At 37.6% G+C, this 20,156-nt stretch overlaps 2 protein-coding genes across 6 annotated transcripts in view; both read left to right on the forward strand.

The window, feature by feature from the left end:
* LOC148871362 (uncharacterized) overlaps positions 1–8,060 on the forward strand; it is a 30,996-nt gene extending 22,936 nt beyond the window's left edge. For 4 of the 5 annotated variants that reach the window (XM_088967898.1, XM_088967896.1, XM_088967901.1 and 1 more), the window contains 2 exons: positions 4,799–4,945; positions 7,196–8,060. The gene's annotated coding sequence lies outside the window, so the exon portion shown is untranslated. The remainder of the gene's footprint in view (positions 1–4,798; positions 4,946–7,195) is intronic. The other variant, XM_088967900.1, reaches the window with a different exon arrangement.
* A 3,649-nt stretch (positions 8,061–11,709) lies between these two features.
* On the forward strand, positions 11,710–13,823 carry LOC148871363 (13S globulin basic chain-like). Its single transcript, XM_088973476.1, has 4 exons — positions 11,710–12,089; positions 12,215–12,483; positions 12,614–13,177; positions 13,342–13,823. The coding sequence occupies exons 3-4, from the start codon at positions 12,941–12,943 to the stop codon at positions 13,726–13,728; spliced, it is 624 nt and encodes a 207-aa protein (XP_088829602.1). The 5' UTR covers positions 11,710–12,089; positions 12,215–12,483; positions 12,614–12,940; the 3' UTR covers positions 13,729–13,823.
* The last annotated feature ends 6,333 nt before the right edge of the window (positions 13,824–20,156 follow it).

The following is a 20,156-nucleotide window of genomic DNA, read 5'->3' on the forward strand; positions in this document are numbered from 1 at the left end:
AAGTCAAGAAAGATCTTTGAGACAGACTTTGGGAGGTGTTGGGATTACAAATTTGTACCTTGACGATTGGTTTTGATCTGTTTTTGTTTGCTCTTGATGTTGTTGAGTTGCTACTAGGTGTTGCCTTAACACCTATCAAGCTTGTAATTTTCTTTTTCCTTTTAATGAAAAAAAAAACAGCCTAAACCATGGGCCAAATGTTGGTACAATACCACTTACCACTTACCACATTTCTACTGGTTTTACACCCTTTACAATGTTTTACGGTAGGGGGAACCACCAACTATACTACCATATGAGAAAGGATCTTCTACTATTGCTGAAGTAGTCACCCAACCATCCAATCGGGATGCCATCTTGAAGCTACTCAAAGAGCACTAGCACCAGGCCCAGCAAAGAGTGAAATTGATATATGATAAAAAACGCAGAGACGTTGAATATGAAATTGGGGACTATGTGTATCTGAAGCTAATTCCCCTGCCGACAATCTTCCTTGGCCCAAAGAGTTTGGTAGAAACTAGCATCTCAGTATTTTGGTCCATTCCAAGTTATTGAGAAGATTGGCCAAGTGGCCTACAAACCAAACCTTCCCCCTTCTTTGAGAGTGCACTCTGTGTTCCATGTGTCTCCTTAACGTCATGCACTGCATAAGCCACTGCATCCATTCCCACTCTTTCTTAGTTTTCTGATGATGGAGAACTATTGGTAGAGCCAATGTTTTAAAAACCAACCCGGAGTTCGAACCGCTTTTTCCTTTGGGTCATGGGTCACTGGTTCGGCCGACCGGGTCGAACGGTTCAGATTGTGCCACGTTAGTGTATATATATATTTATTTATTTATTTATTTATTTATTTATATACACATATATATGTGTATAAATATACATTTTAGCAATAAATAATGTATAAATATGCTTTAGATATGCTATATGTATTATTTTATATTTAATATATGTTTTTAATTCAGTTTTTATTTTTTTATTTATAAAAAAATATTAGAAATTGCAATTTGAGGCCAAAAAAGGGTTTTTTTTTGCAAAAATAGAGAGGCAAGGCGCCTACGGCCTTGGGACGCGTAGATCTCGAAAAGTTACCAAAATCAAGAAAAAATCACACCAATCAGACATCGGAGTGCAAACTTATGGCCTCCGAAAGTTTGCATGTATTCAATGTGCAAGCCGCGACCCGGTCACCGGGTTGAATGGGTCAATGGTCGAACTGGCTGGGCCGAACGGTTCTTGACCAAGTCAATGGTTTTGGCCATCTGACGGTTCTTGATTGAACCGGACCCAGAATCCTGGCTGAATGATGGTTTGAACGGTTTGACTGGCTAGGTCAACAGTGGGTTGAAAACATTGGGTAGAACCCCTACACGTAATAGATACCAGGTGGATCAAGAGTGGCCAACAAACAGTCAAACAAAACTTGGTTGTGGGGACTAACCTTCCTCCAAATGATGCTACATGGGAGGACTTCTCCAAGCTCTAGCAACAGTTTCCCCACATCAACCTTGAGGACAAGGTTGTTCTCAAGGGGGAGGGAACTATTAAGAATCAGGCCCAGGCCCATGCCTCGGCTAGCCCATTGACAACAGCCTAGGTCCATGGGTCATTCAGCTTAGGCATGCCATCAACCACACCAGGCAAGGAAGTGCATACTATTCCTCCCATCAAGTTCATGTACTCCGAAAGGCTATCTCAGCAAAATTGGTTACTGAAGAATATTCTCATTGTAACCAAACATAAATAGCCAATAGAGCAACCATGAGGAGAGCAGAGTATTCCAATTGAATTATCCTCTTACCTCTTTCCTCTTTATTTCTTCTTCTTCTTCCTCCTTGTTATTTCCATTTTAGGAGGAATATTTGCATAAAAGTAGCTCATTTACACCGTTCCTTATCAGGTTGGTAGGTTGGAAAGGGAAGTACTTATCATTAGGGGGAAGATTGTATTAATTAAAAGTGTGTTATGGAAGTTGCCATTATATTATTTATCTTTGCTCAAAATTCCTTCATTAGTGGTAAATTCAATTGAGAAGATGCAAAGAGAGTTTCTTTGGGGGTATTAAAGGGGTTGAAAAGAAGTACCGTCTAGTGAAATGGAATTGGGTTTGCAGGGATAAAAAGGAAGAAGGCTTGGTAATAAGAAGAGTTAAGTTATTTAATAAGGCGCTTTTTGGGGAAGTAATTATGGAGGTTTGGGATTGAAAGGGATGCTTTGTGGAGAAGGGTAGTGGCTTGTAAATATGGTGTGGTGGGTTTGGCTGGAATAGTAGGGAGGTGAAATCTTCTTATGGAGTATGTGTTCGGAAAGGAATAATGAGCTTTCAATCAGCTCTTCTTGATTGTGTTTCCTTCAAGGCTGTGGTTTGGCTATAATATTTAGAAGACCACTTTTGAGTTGGGAGTTTGGGAATGTGGAGTTGCTCTTGGAATTACAATCGACTGAGGTGCAAGTGGATATAAGGGATCTAAGATGGTGGAAGGAATCCAATAATGGAATTTTTCTGTTAAATCATTTTACAAAGCTTTACTAAGGAATCAAGTGGAAAGATTGGAAGTGAAAGGAGTTTGGTGGAAGCATTTGCTTGGTTAGTGGCTTTACTTATGTGAGGTTGCTGAGGAGAATGTGCTACATCTATGTTTTGGTTGTCCCTTCTTGAAATTCATTTGGTTTTTTCTTTGGTCTTTTCAAAGTTAATATGGTGGAACCAAGGACCTTGGTGGACATTTTTGCTCGTAGGCCTACAATGAGAGGAAATATCAATGCAAAGATAACTTGGAGTTATATACCTTTTGTCATTTGTTGGCAAGTGTGGAAAGAAAAAAATAGAAGGATTTTTGAAGACAAGGCTTGAGGAGGAGATCTCTTGAATGGGATTACTTGTGGTGGGTCCTAAAGTCCCTAGGTTTCTTTGAGGACTGGTGTCAGATGATTCAATTTTGTGTCTCCACTGCCAAAATTTTCCATCCTTGTAAATGGTACTCCTGAGGGCCGATTTGAATCCATGTGTGGTCTTCAACAAAGGAATTCCATCTCTCCTTATTTGTTTGTCTTATCCATGGAGGGTCTATCTAGGATGACTGGGAAACTAAATGAGGAGAACAAGTTGAAGGGAATTACTATGGCCAGAGGAACTCCAGCTATTTTACATCTCCTCTTTTTGGATGATGTCCTTTTGTTTGGTAAAGCAAACCGGGAGGAGGCTGCTGATTTCAAAGACTTGGTGGAAGCATTTCAAAAACTCAGGTTTAAGAATCAACTTCCAAAAGTCAGGTTTCTACTTTAATAAAAAGAACCCTCATAAAGGAGTCTAGACAATTAGAAGGCAACTGAAAATGTCCCAACTTAAAACTGGAGTCAAATATCTAGGGGTTCCTCTTCTGTGGAAAAGGAGTAAGTCAGCATCACTAGATTTCATTCTAGAGCAACTGAAAGGTAAACTAGATACTTGGAAAGCAAAATCTCTATCTTATGCTAGTAAACAAGTCCTTATTCAATCTGTGATGCATTCTGCGCCTGTGCATTGTTATGGGCACTTTCAAATTCCTAAAAAGGATCTTAACTAAAATGGAGAAAGTAAAGAGAAAATTTTTGTGGAATGAGACTAATGGGAAAAGACGGCTTAAGTGGGCTAAATGGAGCAATCTCTATGCCCCAAAAGCTGAAGGAGGACTAGGGTTTAAAAAAATGGATCTGCTGAGCAAAGCTCTCTTAAGTAAGCTAGCTTGGAGATTCATAAGAGAGAATAATTCTCTTTGGGTTCAGATTTTAAAAGGAAAGTATTTGGAAAATGCCCAGCTTTGTTTTCCAAGGAAAATCCCTCAAAATGCTTCCCCCTATGGAAGGCAGTGTCCGAGGAACTTCAGAGTTTATACCCCTCTGTAGGAGTCCAAATTTTGAAGACCTGTAGTGTAAACATTTGGGAGATGCCTTGGATTAAGGTGGAGAATAGATTTCAGTGTCTGATGGATCCTCCTGATAGGGTTTCATTGAACTTTCAGGTTAAGGGTCTTATGAATCATGTCTCTGGGGACTGGAATACTGAAACTCTGAGAAATATATTCAGTGAGGAAGAAGTTCGACAAATTCAATAAATGCATTTTTTCCAGAGGATCCAGGATCAAACTGTTTGGATTGGGAACAATATGGGCAGGTTCACAGTTAAGGATTTCTATAGCTACGTTTGGGCTCAGGAAAACAATCTCCTAGAGAATAGGCTGATATCCATTTCTAAAAGGGTGTGGAAATTGAAAACTCGCTCCAAATATAGTGTTTCTGTGGAGGCTGGTCCGAGGCTTTGTGATCACCAAGAGTGTACTATCTGAGTGGGGTCTAACCTCTGAGGAGGTCTGCATATTTTGTGGTAACTACCGGGAAACTTAATGACCATTTCCTTAATTGTCCTTTTGTGAGGGCTGTCCTCTTTGGTAGTGTTAGTGGGCAAATATACTGTTAATCCAGATTTGTTCCAAGATATCCCCTCAGTTTTAGACCACATTATGAGGATGAACATCTCAAAACAGGACCAAAATAATCTGCTATGCTATTTCTTGGTATTTTGTTTGGCAGGCTCGAAATGAAAAATATTTTTCCACTCATGACAAATCTTGTCCATGGATTACAAATGCAGTTGATATAATTCTCTGCTACCTAACTCGGAACCACCCCATCAAGCAGTGGCTCCTGATACCAGAAATCGGGAGACTTTGCTAATTTTGGAACAAAATGGTGTGCTAATTATTTGTGATGTTGTATTGGTACCATTTCTCATGACTTAAAACTTTTAATGGCTGCAGGAGGGACAGTAACCCTAACTGGGGACCCCTTTGAAGCTGAGCGCCTGGCTGTTTAGAGAGTTCTTCTTTTGCTCAAGCCCAGGACTGGAAGATAGTGACCACGTTTCAGACTCTCATCTTCTGATGCAGTCATAATGGGGATGAAACGTGAGTTAGCTGGCAGTTCTCTTTTTGGTTAGATAAAATTAAAGAACTTTCTCAATCTTTTTTGAATGTATGTTTTGTATATAGACCTAGGTCGAAAACTACTTGTGCCCATGTAATGGCATGTAATGCTAAAACTTTTTGAGCTTGCTTTTAAAGTTTTGTGTATAGACCTATTTTACTTTAATCAAGTCTATGTTCAATTATCGAAAAAAAAGGAGATCAAATCACTCTTTTATGTGGGAAAAGTATATTGGACTGGGTTCTTATACCTTGGTGCTGGTTTTTGTCTCTTCTTGATTTGGATTCAAGTAGCTAGTTTTTATGTTATTATTTCTTTCTGGATGTATTTCCCTTCTTGAATTGTATGTAGAGATGAATCTGTGGTGATTCCTCATCACCCTTTCTGGTGACTCTTTTCTTTTATTAATAAAATTCTCTTTTATTTATTATAAAGAATGTTTTCTTTTGGACTGAAACTTGCTAATGGAAATTCTATAGTTTTGGTGAATAGTAACATGTTCCCTATTATTTCTCTATTAATATATCTTCTAAGATCTTCTAAGCTATCATGGTGAAAATGAATCAAAAGAGATTTCTGAAGTGGTGCAAGTATTCTTTACATGTTTCATTTCTAAGTGAACCTCTGCTCTTGCTTTTTCATTATTTTCTCCCTTCTTTCTATATTCTTTCTCTTTTCTTCTAATTCTTTATTACAGGTTTAATTAAGATCTTCTGGTTAATATCTCTTTAGCTACCAAAAAGGCTTCAAATCACTCCTTGGCCCCCTTCAAACAACCTAAGTGAGTTTCTCCCTTTGCCTTTTCAATTTCCTTAGTTTCAACTTTCTTGGTCCTTTTCTCTTTGGATTTTTGTCTTTCTTTTGTAAGGTCAATTCATATCCCTCTCAAATCTTGTCTTTCCTCATTATTCTACATTAAATTAACCCTACCAAGTATCAGCCCGAATTTCCAACTAAAACCCTAATTTTTAGAATTTTGTTTTTCCGCAAAGGGACTTTCTGTCCTTTTGTGCCAAACTACTCAGAATCTTTTCAAATTAAATCACCCCATATATTTCTATGTTCTAAATCTGCACACGAGTTTCTATTGAAAAATTGCATTCCTGTACTTTTTGGGTTTAAGAAAATTTTGTCGGTCTAGGGAGAAACTGACAGCTGTTGAATCTGATTGAAAACTTTTATTGTTCAAATTACTCATCATAGATAGTTCTAATAAATTCTCCCAAGTGGCAATTAATCTCCTTGAGTCATCCCTTTAATTGTTCAGCCCACCTAGTTCCTGCATAACTATCCATCCTACTTTAGTTCCGGTTGCTGATCAAGAAAGGGGGGTAAAGAGAAGAATCGGAAATGAATAGGGTGGTAATGTTTGAGAGGTGCCTTTGGTGTGCTGTGTAACTGACATATACCAAATTGCCAATGAGACAAAAAGGAAAAGTTTATAAGATATATGACTTTGTTATATGGGACAGAGTGTTGGGCAATCAAGAGACAAATCACTTAAAAAATAAGTATTTCTGAGGCAAAGATGTTGAGATATTTGAGTGGAAAAGAGGGCTTACAAGTAGGGTACAGCTTTATGGTGGGAAAGGATTCATGTAGCCGGCCCCAAATAGTTGAGATTAGACATTTTAGACATTAGGGAATAGATTTAGGAATTCTAAAGTTTTATGTCATACCAACACTGAAAAAAATAAAGAAAATACGAGGAAATGTGCCAACTTTTCAAACCATGAGCTAGTCTCAGAAACTTGCTTATGTGTGAAATGGTGCATTCATTACTGTTATATCTGTCTTGTTTTTCTAGTGCTTATTCAACACAAGTGTTAAAAAAATGATGTATTCTTTCAAAGGGCAAAGAGATCTTCCATTGTCTACGGGGATTCTTTTTGTTGTTTAAGATGATGTTATGTGCAGACTCCTGCCTCTTTTAGATATCTGCTCTTCTGTGGAGATCACTAGCAGTTTGAGAGGTGATTTTGGCATGTTCTCTGCTTTGGCCTAATAAATTCCAGAATGCAGCCTCTAAAAGGAAGAATTAAGAATTTAATAACTTTAAGAGTATATTTATAACGAATGTCTCATTAATTGTTTTTTTTTTTTTTGTCTGCAAGTACCTTTACAAGTGTTATCTGAACTTTTTGCAAGTTGTGATGTGCATCATCTCAAGTTGTAGGAAGGGATTGGTTGGCATACATAATTTTTTAAAGTTTATTTTTGTTTCTTAACAGGATTTTATGGAAGGACAAGATTCATGTGGTCAGTCCCATATGGTCGGGGCAAACCTTAGATGAAAATGATACTGTACAGGAGAAATTTGAATGATTGGGAAGCTGAAGTCATAGCAGAAATGCTCATCAAAATCCACAAGGAGAAACCTTGCAAAAATCAAGATGAAAGCAAATTTTGTGCGGGACAAATTGGGATCTTTTACTCCTGGATCCTTCTTCAAGAAGCTTGATAACGCTGAGGTTAGCACTTTTCCTAGCTCCAAGATATTGATGACCTTCCCTGGAAGGATGTGTATTCTTTGGTCCTTGGTAGGGACATCAGTGCTTGAGAAGGGCCTAACAAAGGATAACTTAAGCAGGAGAGTGATGACATTGACACTGTAGTCTGTTTTGTGTTCAATAGCAACAGGAACAGCATATCACCCTTTTATCCACTGCAATGTGTCAAATCAAGTATGAATGTAATTTCATGGAATCTTTGGAGTTAAAGGTTGCTCCCAATCTACAATTGAATCTCTTCTCCAACGCTGTGGTATCTGAAAGGTTTGAGCAAAAGAGGAAAGGTCATATTGGAAAATAAACCACCCGTGATTTTATGAATCATTTTGAGGGATAGATGCTCATATATTTATGCACAACTAAGAGGCAATGGGTATTCTTTTGTTCTTTTGGCTGTCGGTTCACCAATCCTTTGAAGAATACCATGCAACTCATTTTTCATTCATGAAATTTTATTCTTCACATGTACTTCTTGATTTTGTACGTTTCCACTGAACAGCACCATGATGTACATGAGTGCTGACTTTTTGCAATAATTTTGTCATATGGAAATGAAACTCTAGGAGCAGCCTTGTCATTTATCTTACTTTCGGTACCTCATCCCTAGTTTTGCAAAAATAATAGCTCTATTGTCACCATTTTTGAAATAGAGTGTTCCTTTCACATGGAAAATTATACAGTAAGCTTTTCAGAGAATGAAGCAGGTCTTGGTGTGGACAACCACTATGTTCTTTCCAATTCATAGCAAACCACTGAAACTCTAGGTAGTGACATCAAATAAAGAGCCACCAAAACATCTGGCTCAAGCTACTGAGAGGCAAGGAAATATGGGGTGGGATCTGCTACAAACGGGACATGTACAATGGGCTACGTCAGTCACACAATCAAAGAAGCTGAGAAATGATAGCCCAGAATCAAGCAGTAAATGCCTTGCCCTCATTCATGTTGTTCAATGACTTGGTTACATTTCATTTCCTGCAGTCAAGCTAACTGCTAGGTCTAGTCCCATTCAATATCGACTAATTCGATCTGTGATGATTGGGTGTTGCAGGTGTGAGTTGCCCAAATGCATAACAGGACAAGCTCTAGAGAACATCATGATAAAGTTTTCTAGTACATAGTCATATTAGCCGCACTTGGAAATTAAGGATGTGATTCTAGAAGCCTTGGCAATGGAATTTGTTAGGTTCTAATTTTTTGGCTCATTGAAGAATCTGAAATGGTTACATTTGTCTTAACTCTTAAGCAATCTTGGTGTAAGCTAGGATTGGTGATTTCCCTAAAAATGGTTTAAAATAATAAATGCTGATTTGCATCCAGGTAGATAGTGTAACCTTTCCAAGGGTGTTCAATGTTTGGTGGCGTGGAAATTTTATTTTTCAATAGGTTCTAGGACAGACTGCAATGGTTTGGCATTCTATGTTGGTTCTGAAACCAATAATATTGTTATGATCCTTATTTGATTAAATCTCACCCAAATATGGGAACATCTATGGTGATATTAAAGAGTTTTGACCAATCAAAACCCACGTGACATTATGGCAGTTTGAGAAGCAAATCTAGGAGTAGGGGTGTCAATTCGACTGGATTTGGTCCAATCCGATCCAGTCCAATGTGAGTCAATTATAAATGGATCAGGTTGAATCCAATTCAATGAATGTTTTGGACCAATTTGGACCGATCCAATTCAGTGTCTGGACCGACCAATCTGTTCAAATTCATTTTGATTTAGATTGGTTTTAACCTAAACCCGGATCATTGACATATATTCTTAGACCATATATTGGTTTAATCCAACCCAATCCAATATAAATTTGTTACGGACGGACCAGATTCTAATAAAAATTTTGGATCAGATTGGTCCAATCTAATGTCTTGTTGGTCCATCCAAATTGATTTTGAACTGGATGGGGTCCAATCCAAAACCGGTCCATTGACACCCTTATCTAGGAGTACTTTGATATTCTCTTCTAGAAGACTGAAAATATTAATGTACTCTTTGATGACTTTCCCATGGGTAACACCAATGGTAGGCTGGGTGCCCATGCCCCAAGGCTGGGTGGGGCGAGTGGTGGTGTTGGTAATGGCATACAAGCGACCAAGGCATTAAGTGCATGCATTTAGTGGTGAGACGGAGTTGGTTGCCTACACAATTGGTTGAGCATGCATGCTGAGACTGTAGAGATTTGGCTAAGGTATTAGGGCTTCAAAGTATTTAAGCTTTGATGATGAAAATTTTAGGTTGCAAGGTATCAATTCAAAGGGACCATACACATAGGTTCAATTTTTTTATTTTTAAGTTTCAACAATTGAGCTAGAACATCTAGGACACATGTTCTAACTTATAATATTTAATCATGCATTACTTCTTGCTCTCATTGTTCACTTGCTCATATTGCTCATAACTTGCACTACACTTAGTAGCTCACTTCACCACCTCAACTCGACCTGATTCCCATCTAATCCTAACTTAAGTGTTGAAGAACCTTTCCTCGGGGAGCCACCTAAAGGCCTCCGATCATCATTAAATGCAGGTCGCCACCAGTTCAAAGTTCCTCTAGTTTTCATCATCATCACCGTTGTTGCAATTCAGAGCAGCAACATTTGGTTGTGGATATGCAAGGGTTTGATTTTATTACCTTTTGCATGTTAGGTCTAACGAACATGATATCTCATGCCTTGGCTAGTCAATCTTGTGTCAAGGGTGAATAGTTGTTGTCTTTCTTCCACCCACCCCTCTCACACAAGTTTTTTTTTCTTTGCATTGATCAAGATTGTAAGGCATCTGTCCATTCTTTTCTTCAGTAACTTCATTCATGATTACTCAAGCACAAGACCCGACTGGCAGTGTGTAGAGAAATCTTACTACTCTCTCTTTGAACCAAGATTTCTACAACCAAACAGGTTGTGTGGAATCAAACTTCCATACAACTCCTCAAAATGGTTAACACAGAAAGATAAAAGTAATAATAAAGCTGATGAAGCACTTACCACAATGATTAAAAATAATGGATTTCATTGTACAAAAAAGGCGTAAGGATTGAGTTGCCACTCAGGCATGGTTTGATCATTAAAAATGAATGTCTAAGTGGACAACTGCTGTTAATGGTCACTAAGGGTGACCCAATGAAAGGTAAGTTTAAGATAAAGAAATTAGGTTTTGGAAAGTTAGGATATGTTTAAGAAAAATGTGATGGAGAGTTACAGATACTAACCCCTTTTTTTAGTAAATACTTTATGTGGGATGGATAGAATAATAACTTTTGCAGTATACATATTTGTATTTATTCTATTACCAAATTGAACCAAGGAGTGAATTGGGCACACCATGTGATATACCCTCTAGCTCCTTTAATCATACAAAAACACCCGGCCTATGATCTTGGAAAATTCTTTCGGAGCTGCAATTGGCTCTTATCAAACTTGGACATAGGAATATAAAACATATATTTGAATTTGCTTTCATTAAATATCAGCAAATTCAATCCTAAATCTTATTTAATTTTAGAAAAACTTTAGTACAACAATGATATTACAAACATATATGTATGTATGTATAATTGGATTGATAAGATCAATTAATATCTTGATTCGATCTAATTAATAAATAGATCATACTATCAAATTTAATTTTTTAAATGGATATTCGAATCCAACTTAAATGAATCAAATTATACCCAATCCATTTGCAAAAGACAAAAAAACACCTAACTCTTGATTTTTTTTTTTCATACTAGAGTAATTCTTTTCAGACTAGTTGTGACAGGGAAAGAGAATACATATATGGACTAGATTTTTTACATGGTAATATGAAAGTAAAGCATGGCAACTATGAGCATTATATAGTGAAATGTTTCACGCCATTATTAAAATGGCGGACAGCAATAAAAATACTTTCCGAATAATCCATAAAAAGCTAGTGTTCTTCAAAGGGAATTTTGTATACACACTTGCATTCAAAGACACCGTAGCCGTGTCATTGTATAAAGAGAATCAGGATGACTTACTTTCTCAAGGTTCAAGCTGAGTGGGTTACACTTGCTTGAAGGACATCGCCACCTAGAACCTGCCCTGATCAAATTTATTACTATGTGTTCACACAATACTGTATACCGTAGTGACGGCATGCATGGTGTGGTGAGTGCCTGAACAGCCTCACTGTGATCACCTGAAAGGTGTCAAACACTAATCCATTTATTCCCACTATAAATTAATACCCAACCATTCCTCTCGCCGCTTCACCTCAATTCTTCTCTTTCCCCTCTCAACAACTTGTGCGCAATGGCCAAGTCTTCTCTGTTTTCTATTTGTCTTTGCCTTCTTGTATTGTGTCATGTTTGTTTAGCTCAGACATGGCAGCGACAATGGCAAGGCCAGTCCCCAACACAACGCCGGTCCAGGGGCAGAGAATAAAACAGGTGCCGGTTTGAGAACTTGGACGCCCTCGAACCTACACGCCGGAGAGAGGCCGAGGCTGGTTTCGTTGAGGAATGGGACGAAAACAACAACCAATTTCAGTGTGCGGGTGTTGCTGCTTCTCGTGTTACTATCCAACCCAGGGGCCTCTCTTTGCCCTCGTATTACAATGCACACAGGCTCATATATATTGTTGAAGGCAAGCTATCTCCATCTCTTCTTGCTGATCTAAAACCATATGCATCTTAATTCGTTACTATATATTCCGGTTTCGAATCCATACATGCATGTGCTGTGACTAATGAGCCTCTGATCCATGCACAGGGAAGGGAGTTTTAGGGTTATCCATTCCTGGTTGCCCCGAAACATTTCAATCCTCCCAGCAATCTCAACAATCCGAAGAAGAGGAAGAAAACAGGAGCCGGAGATTCCAGGATCAGCATCAGAAGATCAGATTCATGAAACAAGGAGACATGATTGCTGTGCCAGACGGGGTTACACATTGGATGTATAACAATGGCGGTGCATCCCTTGTTGCTGTTAGCATCTTTGACCTTGCCAACTGCTTCAACCAGCTTGATGATAGAAAAAGAGTAAAAATTCTAACTCATTCATTCAACCTTATAATAATAAAATTGGTTGCTTATTCATCCAAAAAAATAAAAAATAAAAAAGCAGAATCATATCATTTGCTTACAATTGACCATTTGATGTGTATGTTAGCAATTTTATCTTGCTGGTAACTCACAACAACAACAACAAAAAGAGGAGCAGCAACAACAGCAACAACAAGGTGGTGAATCCTTCTCCAGGCGTGAGAAGGCTGGGCAGAAGAGCTCTTCACAAGAACAAAGACAACAACAATAAGGAGGCAAGTCGTCTTACCAACATGATCAGAAGGCCAGACAAGAGAACTCTGCTAACATCTTCAGTGGTTTTGACACTGAGACATTGGCCCGAGCTTTCGGTGTAAGCACGGAGACGGCAAGAAAGCTACAAGGTGAAAATGATCAGAGGGGAGGAATTGTTAATGTTGGGAAAGAGCTTCGGATGATTATGCCAACTACTTCTAACGAAGAGGACGAAGAATATGAACAAGAACAACAAATGGGTGCAAATGGTGTAGAGGAGGCGATTTGCAACATGAGATTTAGACAGAACATTGAAAAACCGAAGCATTCTGATTTCTACAGTCCACATGGAGGACGCGTCACCACCCTCAATAGTCAAAACCTCCCAATTCTCCAGACCCTCCAACTCAGTGCTGAGAGAGGAACTCTCTACCGGGTTACAATTAACACGCTTCTCTCTCTCTCTCTCTCTCTCTCTCTCTCTCTCTCTCTCTCTCTCTCTCATTATTGTTCACTCTCTCGTATGTGGGTATGTGTGTTTCTCTTCTTCTTTGTTGCATGAATTAATTGTTGAATTGTGGCCTCGATAAATTTGCACAGAATGCTATGTTGTCCCCTCACTGGAACATCAATGCACACGGCATCATCTATGTTCTTAGTGGAGATGCTCGGGTTCAAGTTGTTGATAACTCTGGACAAACAGTCTACAATGGCCAGCTTCGTCGTGATCAAATCTTGATCCTTCCACAAAACTTTGTCATAGCTATACAAGCTGGAGAGAATGGCTTCGAATGGGTATCATTCAAGACCAATGACAATGCAATGGTAAGCACTCTTGCTGGGAGAAATTCAGTCATTCGTGCCATGCCTGAAGAGGTGCTCACCAACTCATACCAGATTTCCGGAGAGGAAGCCAGGAGGTTGAAGTTCAATAGACAGGAAACACGGGTCTTGTCTTCAAGGTCTAGTTCTGCAAATTTGATGTGAAACAAGAGTCCATCTAAAGTCAGATAGGTTAGCCTGTGCGTGAGCTTTGTGTTAAGATCCATAATAAATAAAGTACAAATTCCCCAACTTCGAACATGGGATTCGGTCAATGCAACTCAATCAACACAAAAAAACCATCCAAATCGGCCGGACTCGAAAAATGAATCATCTCATCAAATAATTAATATAATATATACGTCCGTGCATATAAGCTTAATTCCCTCATTGCCACCCCCTGCCCAATCACAACGAGGTGCATCGTGTGAGCAAGCGGAGAAAGCAAAGAGTCTTCAACTACCTGCACTTCATTTTGTGCCGGATTGCCCTCTTAATTATGACCTTGCCCTCTCAAATAGCACAAGTTAAGATTTTAAGGATTTATTATATTTTTACTGTTAATAAGGAAATAATTAAGTCCTTGAAATAAGGAATGTCAAACGCAGCATAAATACTATACTTTTTTCTGGTTGTCCGTTCTTAATCCTTTGTTGTTCTTGCTTAGGCTTCTAGTTGTATGTTCTTATTGTTGGCATTGCTACACTGAGCTTTGTTCAATGAAGTCTAATTAGTCTTTGGGCTTAATAAAACCAATTTTTAAGTGTTCAATTGAATTTTCTTTTGGATTATTTTGTCCTTATCTTCTCATATAAAATTAGAGGTTAATCGAGCTAAGTCGAGTCAAGTTTTAATTCAATTGAGTTTCGAGTTTCATATTCGATTTCGAATCGATCAGTTATAAATAAATTTCGGTTAAAAATTATATATAAATTAATATTTAAAATATTATAAATAAAAAATATATGAGAAAACATGATTATATATTAAAATTATAAATAAATCAATATTGTGAAATATTATTAATAAGAATATAATACTAAATTTGATTGCACATTTTTTTTCGTTTTTATGTTATAAATAAATTAATTCTTATATGTATTATAAATAAAAATATATTGAAATTTGATATTTTATTAGAAACTTGATTAAGCTCACGGGGTACTCGAGTTGGGTATTTTGAAGCTTGAACTTCGCTTGACTAACTACTCAACGAGCCGAGGGTGAGTTTGTTATAGTTAGATTAGGCCCGCGGGCCTAATTACATGACCAAGCCCGACCAGGGTGCGGGCTAGGCTATCCGAAGGTCTAGTTATAGTTAATGTGCTAGAAAGATAAATATTTTATTTTTTATTTTGTTTTTTTCTACTACTTCAGTTGGGTCTCTTTCTACTTTTTGATTCTATGTATCTTATATATATTTTATGAATGATGTATATAGTTAATTATAAATATCTATTTTTTGTATTTTATATGATAAATATATTAAAAATGCATCAATGAATTAATATTAATTTTTTATAAAAAATAGTAAAATAATTAAAAAATTAAAAATGTATTTTAAATATTTACAAATATTATTTTATTAATAAAAACATTAAAATTAAAAAAAAATTAAGTAAAATAATTAATATTTTATTAACAAAAATATTAAAATGTGAAACAGACAATAAGATTTCAGCCTTTTAGGGAGAGTGTGAAGCACGGGATCGGTCCTGTCCACAGCCAGCCAAACAGGTGTTCATCCCGCCCATGAGATGAACATGGTGTTGAACACTGCCTTAATGGCCCATTTTTCTTTTGGATTTTGAAAGGGGAAAAGTTGGTTAATAGAGTACGTATGTTCTTTTCTTAAATCTATGTGGGGTTTATGAAATTTTATTTTACCTGAGTATCACTTACCCCATCTCCCAAGTGAGCAACTTTCTCACTTTAGAAAAATTGCCAACACATGGATGGGACAAAATTGCCCTTTTAATAATGGCTTTTTATGGCTAAAATGGTTATTTTATTATTTACCTAAAAAATAAAAGTACCCAGATAAATAACTTTCCAAAAAGAAAATAACATTGTTTACCCTTTTGTGTGAAGCATTTCATACACTATAACTGTATTATTGGTAATATATTTGCCATGAGTGATATAAACCTATTTGATCTTTTTTTTTTTTCTTTGTAAAAAGCCCATAGGCTAAATCATTCATTGAATTGAATCAGCTTTTAGTACAGGCAAAAGAAAATCTGGAGAGATGGACCAAGTTTGGGTTCTATACAAAATACAACCAAATTTTTCCGAAGTGTGAGCAGCATTATTGCCTGTACGAGGGATGAAGGGTATATGAGCTTGATGAAATTCTTGCAAAAGACTCCTACAATTGGCTATGACTATATGAAGCCACCATGGGACCTTAGGCTGAGGATCTAGCAGGATGTTAGTAATCTTCTACGCATCCCCTTGAAGAACAATGTGTGAGAGAGATAAATCTTGAGCCAATTGTAAACCCTCTCTAAAAGCCAATGCTTCAACCATCTCAAAATTAGATTTTTGAGCACAAGCAGACCTTTCACAAACCAACTGACCCAAATGGGTTCGAACAACAATACCAATTTCAGAACATAGAGGGCCCACCACCTCATCAACATTGACTTTGATAAAAGGTTCTTGGGGCGGTGACCAAAGAATCACCTAAGTAAATCTTTGATCATTATGTAGTTGCATTTTACTATATTTAAGCAAGGTTAATTCATTAATTTGGGAGTGAGCCGCAACTAAAACCGATGATGGGTTCAAGTTTTTATGATCCATAACCACCTTACACCTAGCCTTCCAACAATGTCATAATAAAGTAGCACATTTAGTAAAAATACTTACGTCGTCACTTGGTGTATGAGGGATTGATGACCACCAAAGTTCTAACCATTGTAACAAGGACCTAGAAGGATAATTGTCAATGCACACTGATACACAAGAACCGAACCAGATGGGTCACTACAAAGGGAAATGGAGCAAAGTATGATGCATAGTTTCTTGATGGTTCCCACATAAAGTACAAATGGGATCAACATTCTTTGAACATCGTGCTAGGAAAGCCTTGACTAGGAGAAGATCATTGATACATTGCCAAATAAAGGTATGAATCCATGGAGATAATTCATCAAATTTCTAGAAATCTTGCCAAGAAACACTTCATATTGATGGGATGAAGAAGATACTACACTTTGTAATGCTTGTAGTCCTAAAGCACAAGTATAGCGTCTATGTGGGGTAAAACGCCAAATCAAACAATCAAATGCAGCATAAGGATCTTTAGGAAGAGGCATTGATAAAATTTCACCCACCACCATGGGATTGGATAGTGTTATCACTAAATCATGATTCCAGACTCCTATACAAAAATTGATGAATGCGGCAACTTTAGTTGAGGGACTAAAACCAGATTGAACATGCAATTGATCACTCACCCAAGGATCCCCAAATAATGTTGTGTCCCAACCATTAGATATTAGAATTTTGGCACCACAAGATAAGTCACTCCAAGATGCCAACGTAGCTCACCAAGTAGAAGAGGTTGATGAACGCTTTGTGGAATTCCAAAAAGTTTCACCCATAAACGAGATTGTTCTGTTAAAAATCTCCAAGATAATTTCATAAGCATGGCTCTATTCTTGATGCTAGCATTCTGAAATCCCAAACCACCCATCTCTTCCTTTGTAGTGATCTTATTCCACCCTCGAAGATAGATATGAGGTATGCCAGGTTTGTGACCCCACCAGAAATCATGAGATATAGTATTAAAGGAAGAGATAACACTTTTAGGTAGTTGATGTGTGGACATAAAATAAGTTGGGATAGATGCAAGAGTGGCATTGATTAAAATTTCCTGGCCATCATGAGATAAGCAATTTTCCTTCCAAGAGGACATGCGATCACGACACTTATCAATCACAAATTGCCAAGTTTTTGCATTGCAACTATTCCGTAAGAATGGGATACCAAGATATGTTTAGAGGATTTGGAATAGCTCACTTCTTGACCCAAGAAAGCACCAAAATATTGTAAGATTTCCTTGATTTTAGATAACTCTTGTGTAGTACTCTTTCCAAATAACAAAATATCATTAGCAAAAAGTAAATGATTGAGCCAAGATCCATTTCTAAGATTTTAACTCCACTAAGGACACCCAAATCCATATTATGTTGAAGCAATTTGGAAAACACATCCATATATAAAATGAATAAGTATGGGGAGAGAGGGCAGCCTTACCGTAGTCCCCTTTTTAGATGGAACTGGGGTCCCACTTCTCTATTGAGTAATACCACATAAGAAGCAATGGTAAGACAAGCCCGTAATTAGGAACAAAACTGAGTAGAGAAACCCTGTAAGTGTAGGGTATGGAGTAAGAAATCCCATTCCACCCTGTCGTATGCCTTTGACAAATCTAATTTTAACATAAATTGGCCATGCTTAACTTGCATCTGTCTCATTGAATGAAGAATCTCAAAAGCAATGATCTGATTGTCTTGGATCTGACGCCCAGGGGAGAATGCATTCTGATAGGGAGCGATGAATGGTTCGATGATGCTTTTGAGTCGTGTTGCAAGGATTTTTGTAACAATTTTATATGGAACATTAGTAAGTCCAATGGGAAGAAAATCAGTCACAAATTCAACAATTGTTTTTTTGGAATCAAGACAATTGGTGTATCATTGACTTCTGAAATGAGATTCAGATTATAGAATACATTTTGCATAAAAGTGACTAAGTCATGACCTACCTCTTCCCAACAATGATAGAAAAGAGCATGAACGCCATCAGGACCAGGTGCTTTAAGAGGCCCAATGGAGAATAAGGCGTCTTTAACTTCTTGAGCAAACAGGCAATGACAAAGCATATCATTCATAACCTCTGTAATTTGATGGGGAGCAATATTGTCTTCAAAAGTATCAACAATTAGAAAAGAGGATGAGAAAAGATCTACAAAATGCTCTCTAACCAAAGAAGCAATAATTGTGGGATCAAGGGACCATGTACTACTGTTGTCTCGTAACTAGTGAATACCATTATGTTGACGGCAATTTGAGATGGTAACCAGTGAATACCATTAATTAATTGTTGTTCAATTTCTTTAATTTGAGCACTAAAGTTTTCCAACTTAGTGCAGCCTCAAAACGAAAGAGAATTTTTACAGGTCAGAACCCATTGTTTAAAGGAACCAAGACTGGAATTCCAAAACTATTAAACTTGTGTTTTGAAACCATCCAGCTTCATCCAAATAGATTCGAACATAATATGTCATCTACGTGGATGCCTTATGATAACTCTAGTAGAAGGAGAAACTCTTATTCTTTCTTATTCTTCTTGTTTTTTTTCCTTTGCAAAGAATGAGTTATTTATACACACCTCTCCTAGTTACACACAAACTATCTTGTTCTGCCTTTCCTAGTTACATACAAACTATTATGATAAGAGTTATCCCTGAATTAAGGGATATTCTCCTAGTTTACAGCTCGCACCAAAACTCCCCCTCACATTGGCGCATACAAATCTTGGATGCCCAACTTGCCAAGTGAGCTATAGAAGTTTTTACTGGATACAGCTTTTGTAAGTATATCTGCCAGCTGGTCTTCAGACTTGACAAAGGGAAATCGAATGATTTTGTCTTCGATATTTTGTTTGATGAAATGCCGGTCCACCTCCACATGCTTTGTTCGATCATGTTGGACGGGATTCTGAGAGATGTCTATGGCAGCCTTGTTATCACAGAACAGGTCCATCTCAGAGGTTAGGGGAAACAAATTTCAGTCATCAATCTTCTAAGCCAGAGTAGCTCGCAAAGCCCTTTAGCCATTCCTCGAAACTTAGCTTCAGCACTTGATAGGGCCACCACCTTTTGTTTTTCACTCCTCCATGTGACAAGATTCCCACCGACAAATGTAAAGTACATCGAGGTGGACTTTCTATCTGAAATATTTCCGGCCCAATCTGCATCTGTATAGCCTTCTATCTTTAGATGATTATTTTTTTAGAACATAAGTCCTTTTCTAGGAGAGGACTTCAAGTATCGAAGAATTCGCATTATAGCATTCATGTGATCTTTGCTTGGGCAAATGCATGAACTGACTTACTATGCTGACAGCGTAGGCGATGTCTGGACGAGTATGTGAGAGGTAAATAAGTTTACCAGCCAGCCTTTGATATCTCCCCTTATTGGTAAGTACTTGGTTTGGATATTTTCTAAGTTTATGGTTTTGAACAATTGGTGTGTCTGCTGGCTTGCACTCTAACTGTCCCACTTCGGAGAGCAAATCCAAAGTGTATTTCTGTTGAGACAAAAATATACATTCCCTTGATCTAGCAACTTCAATTCCTAGAAAATACTTGAGTCCACCTAAGTTCTTCATTTCAAACTCAGTTGCCAATTGCTTTTGCAGTGTTGCTATTTCTCCTGAATCATTCCCTGTGATAATCATATCATCCACGTATATTATTAGAGTTGTCACCCTCCCTCGTTGGTGCTTCAGAAATAGTGTATGGTCTGAATTGCTTTGTTGGAAGCCATATTTCCTCATTGCACGACTAAACCGCCCAAACCA

The sequence above is a fragment of the Nelumbo lutea genome, chromosome 2, assembly GCF_056320005.1.
Source record: "Nelumbo lutea isolate HS-2025 chromosome 2, American lotus-T2T, whole genome shotgun sequence".
NCBI classification, from domain to species: Eukaryota; Viridiplantae; Streptophyta; class Magnoliopsida; order Proteales; family Nelumbonaceae; genus Nelumbo; species Nelumbo lutea.

What these genes read in the sequence shown, in the direction of transcription:
- LOC148871363 (XM_088973476.1), top strand. Translation starts at nt 12,941, where the DNA reads ATGATTATGCCAACTACTTCTAACGAAGAGGACGAAGAATATGAACAA. An exon ending in AGAGAGGAACTCTCTACCGG is followed by an intron (nt 13,178 to 13,341) that starts GTTACAATTAAC and finishes AAATTTGCACAG; the next exon opens with AATGCTATGTTGTCCCCTCA.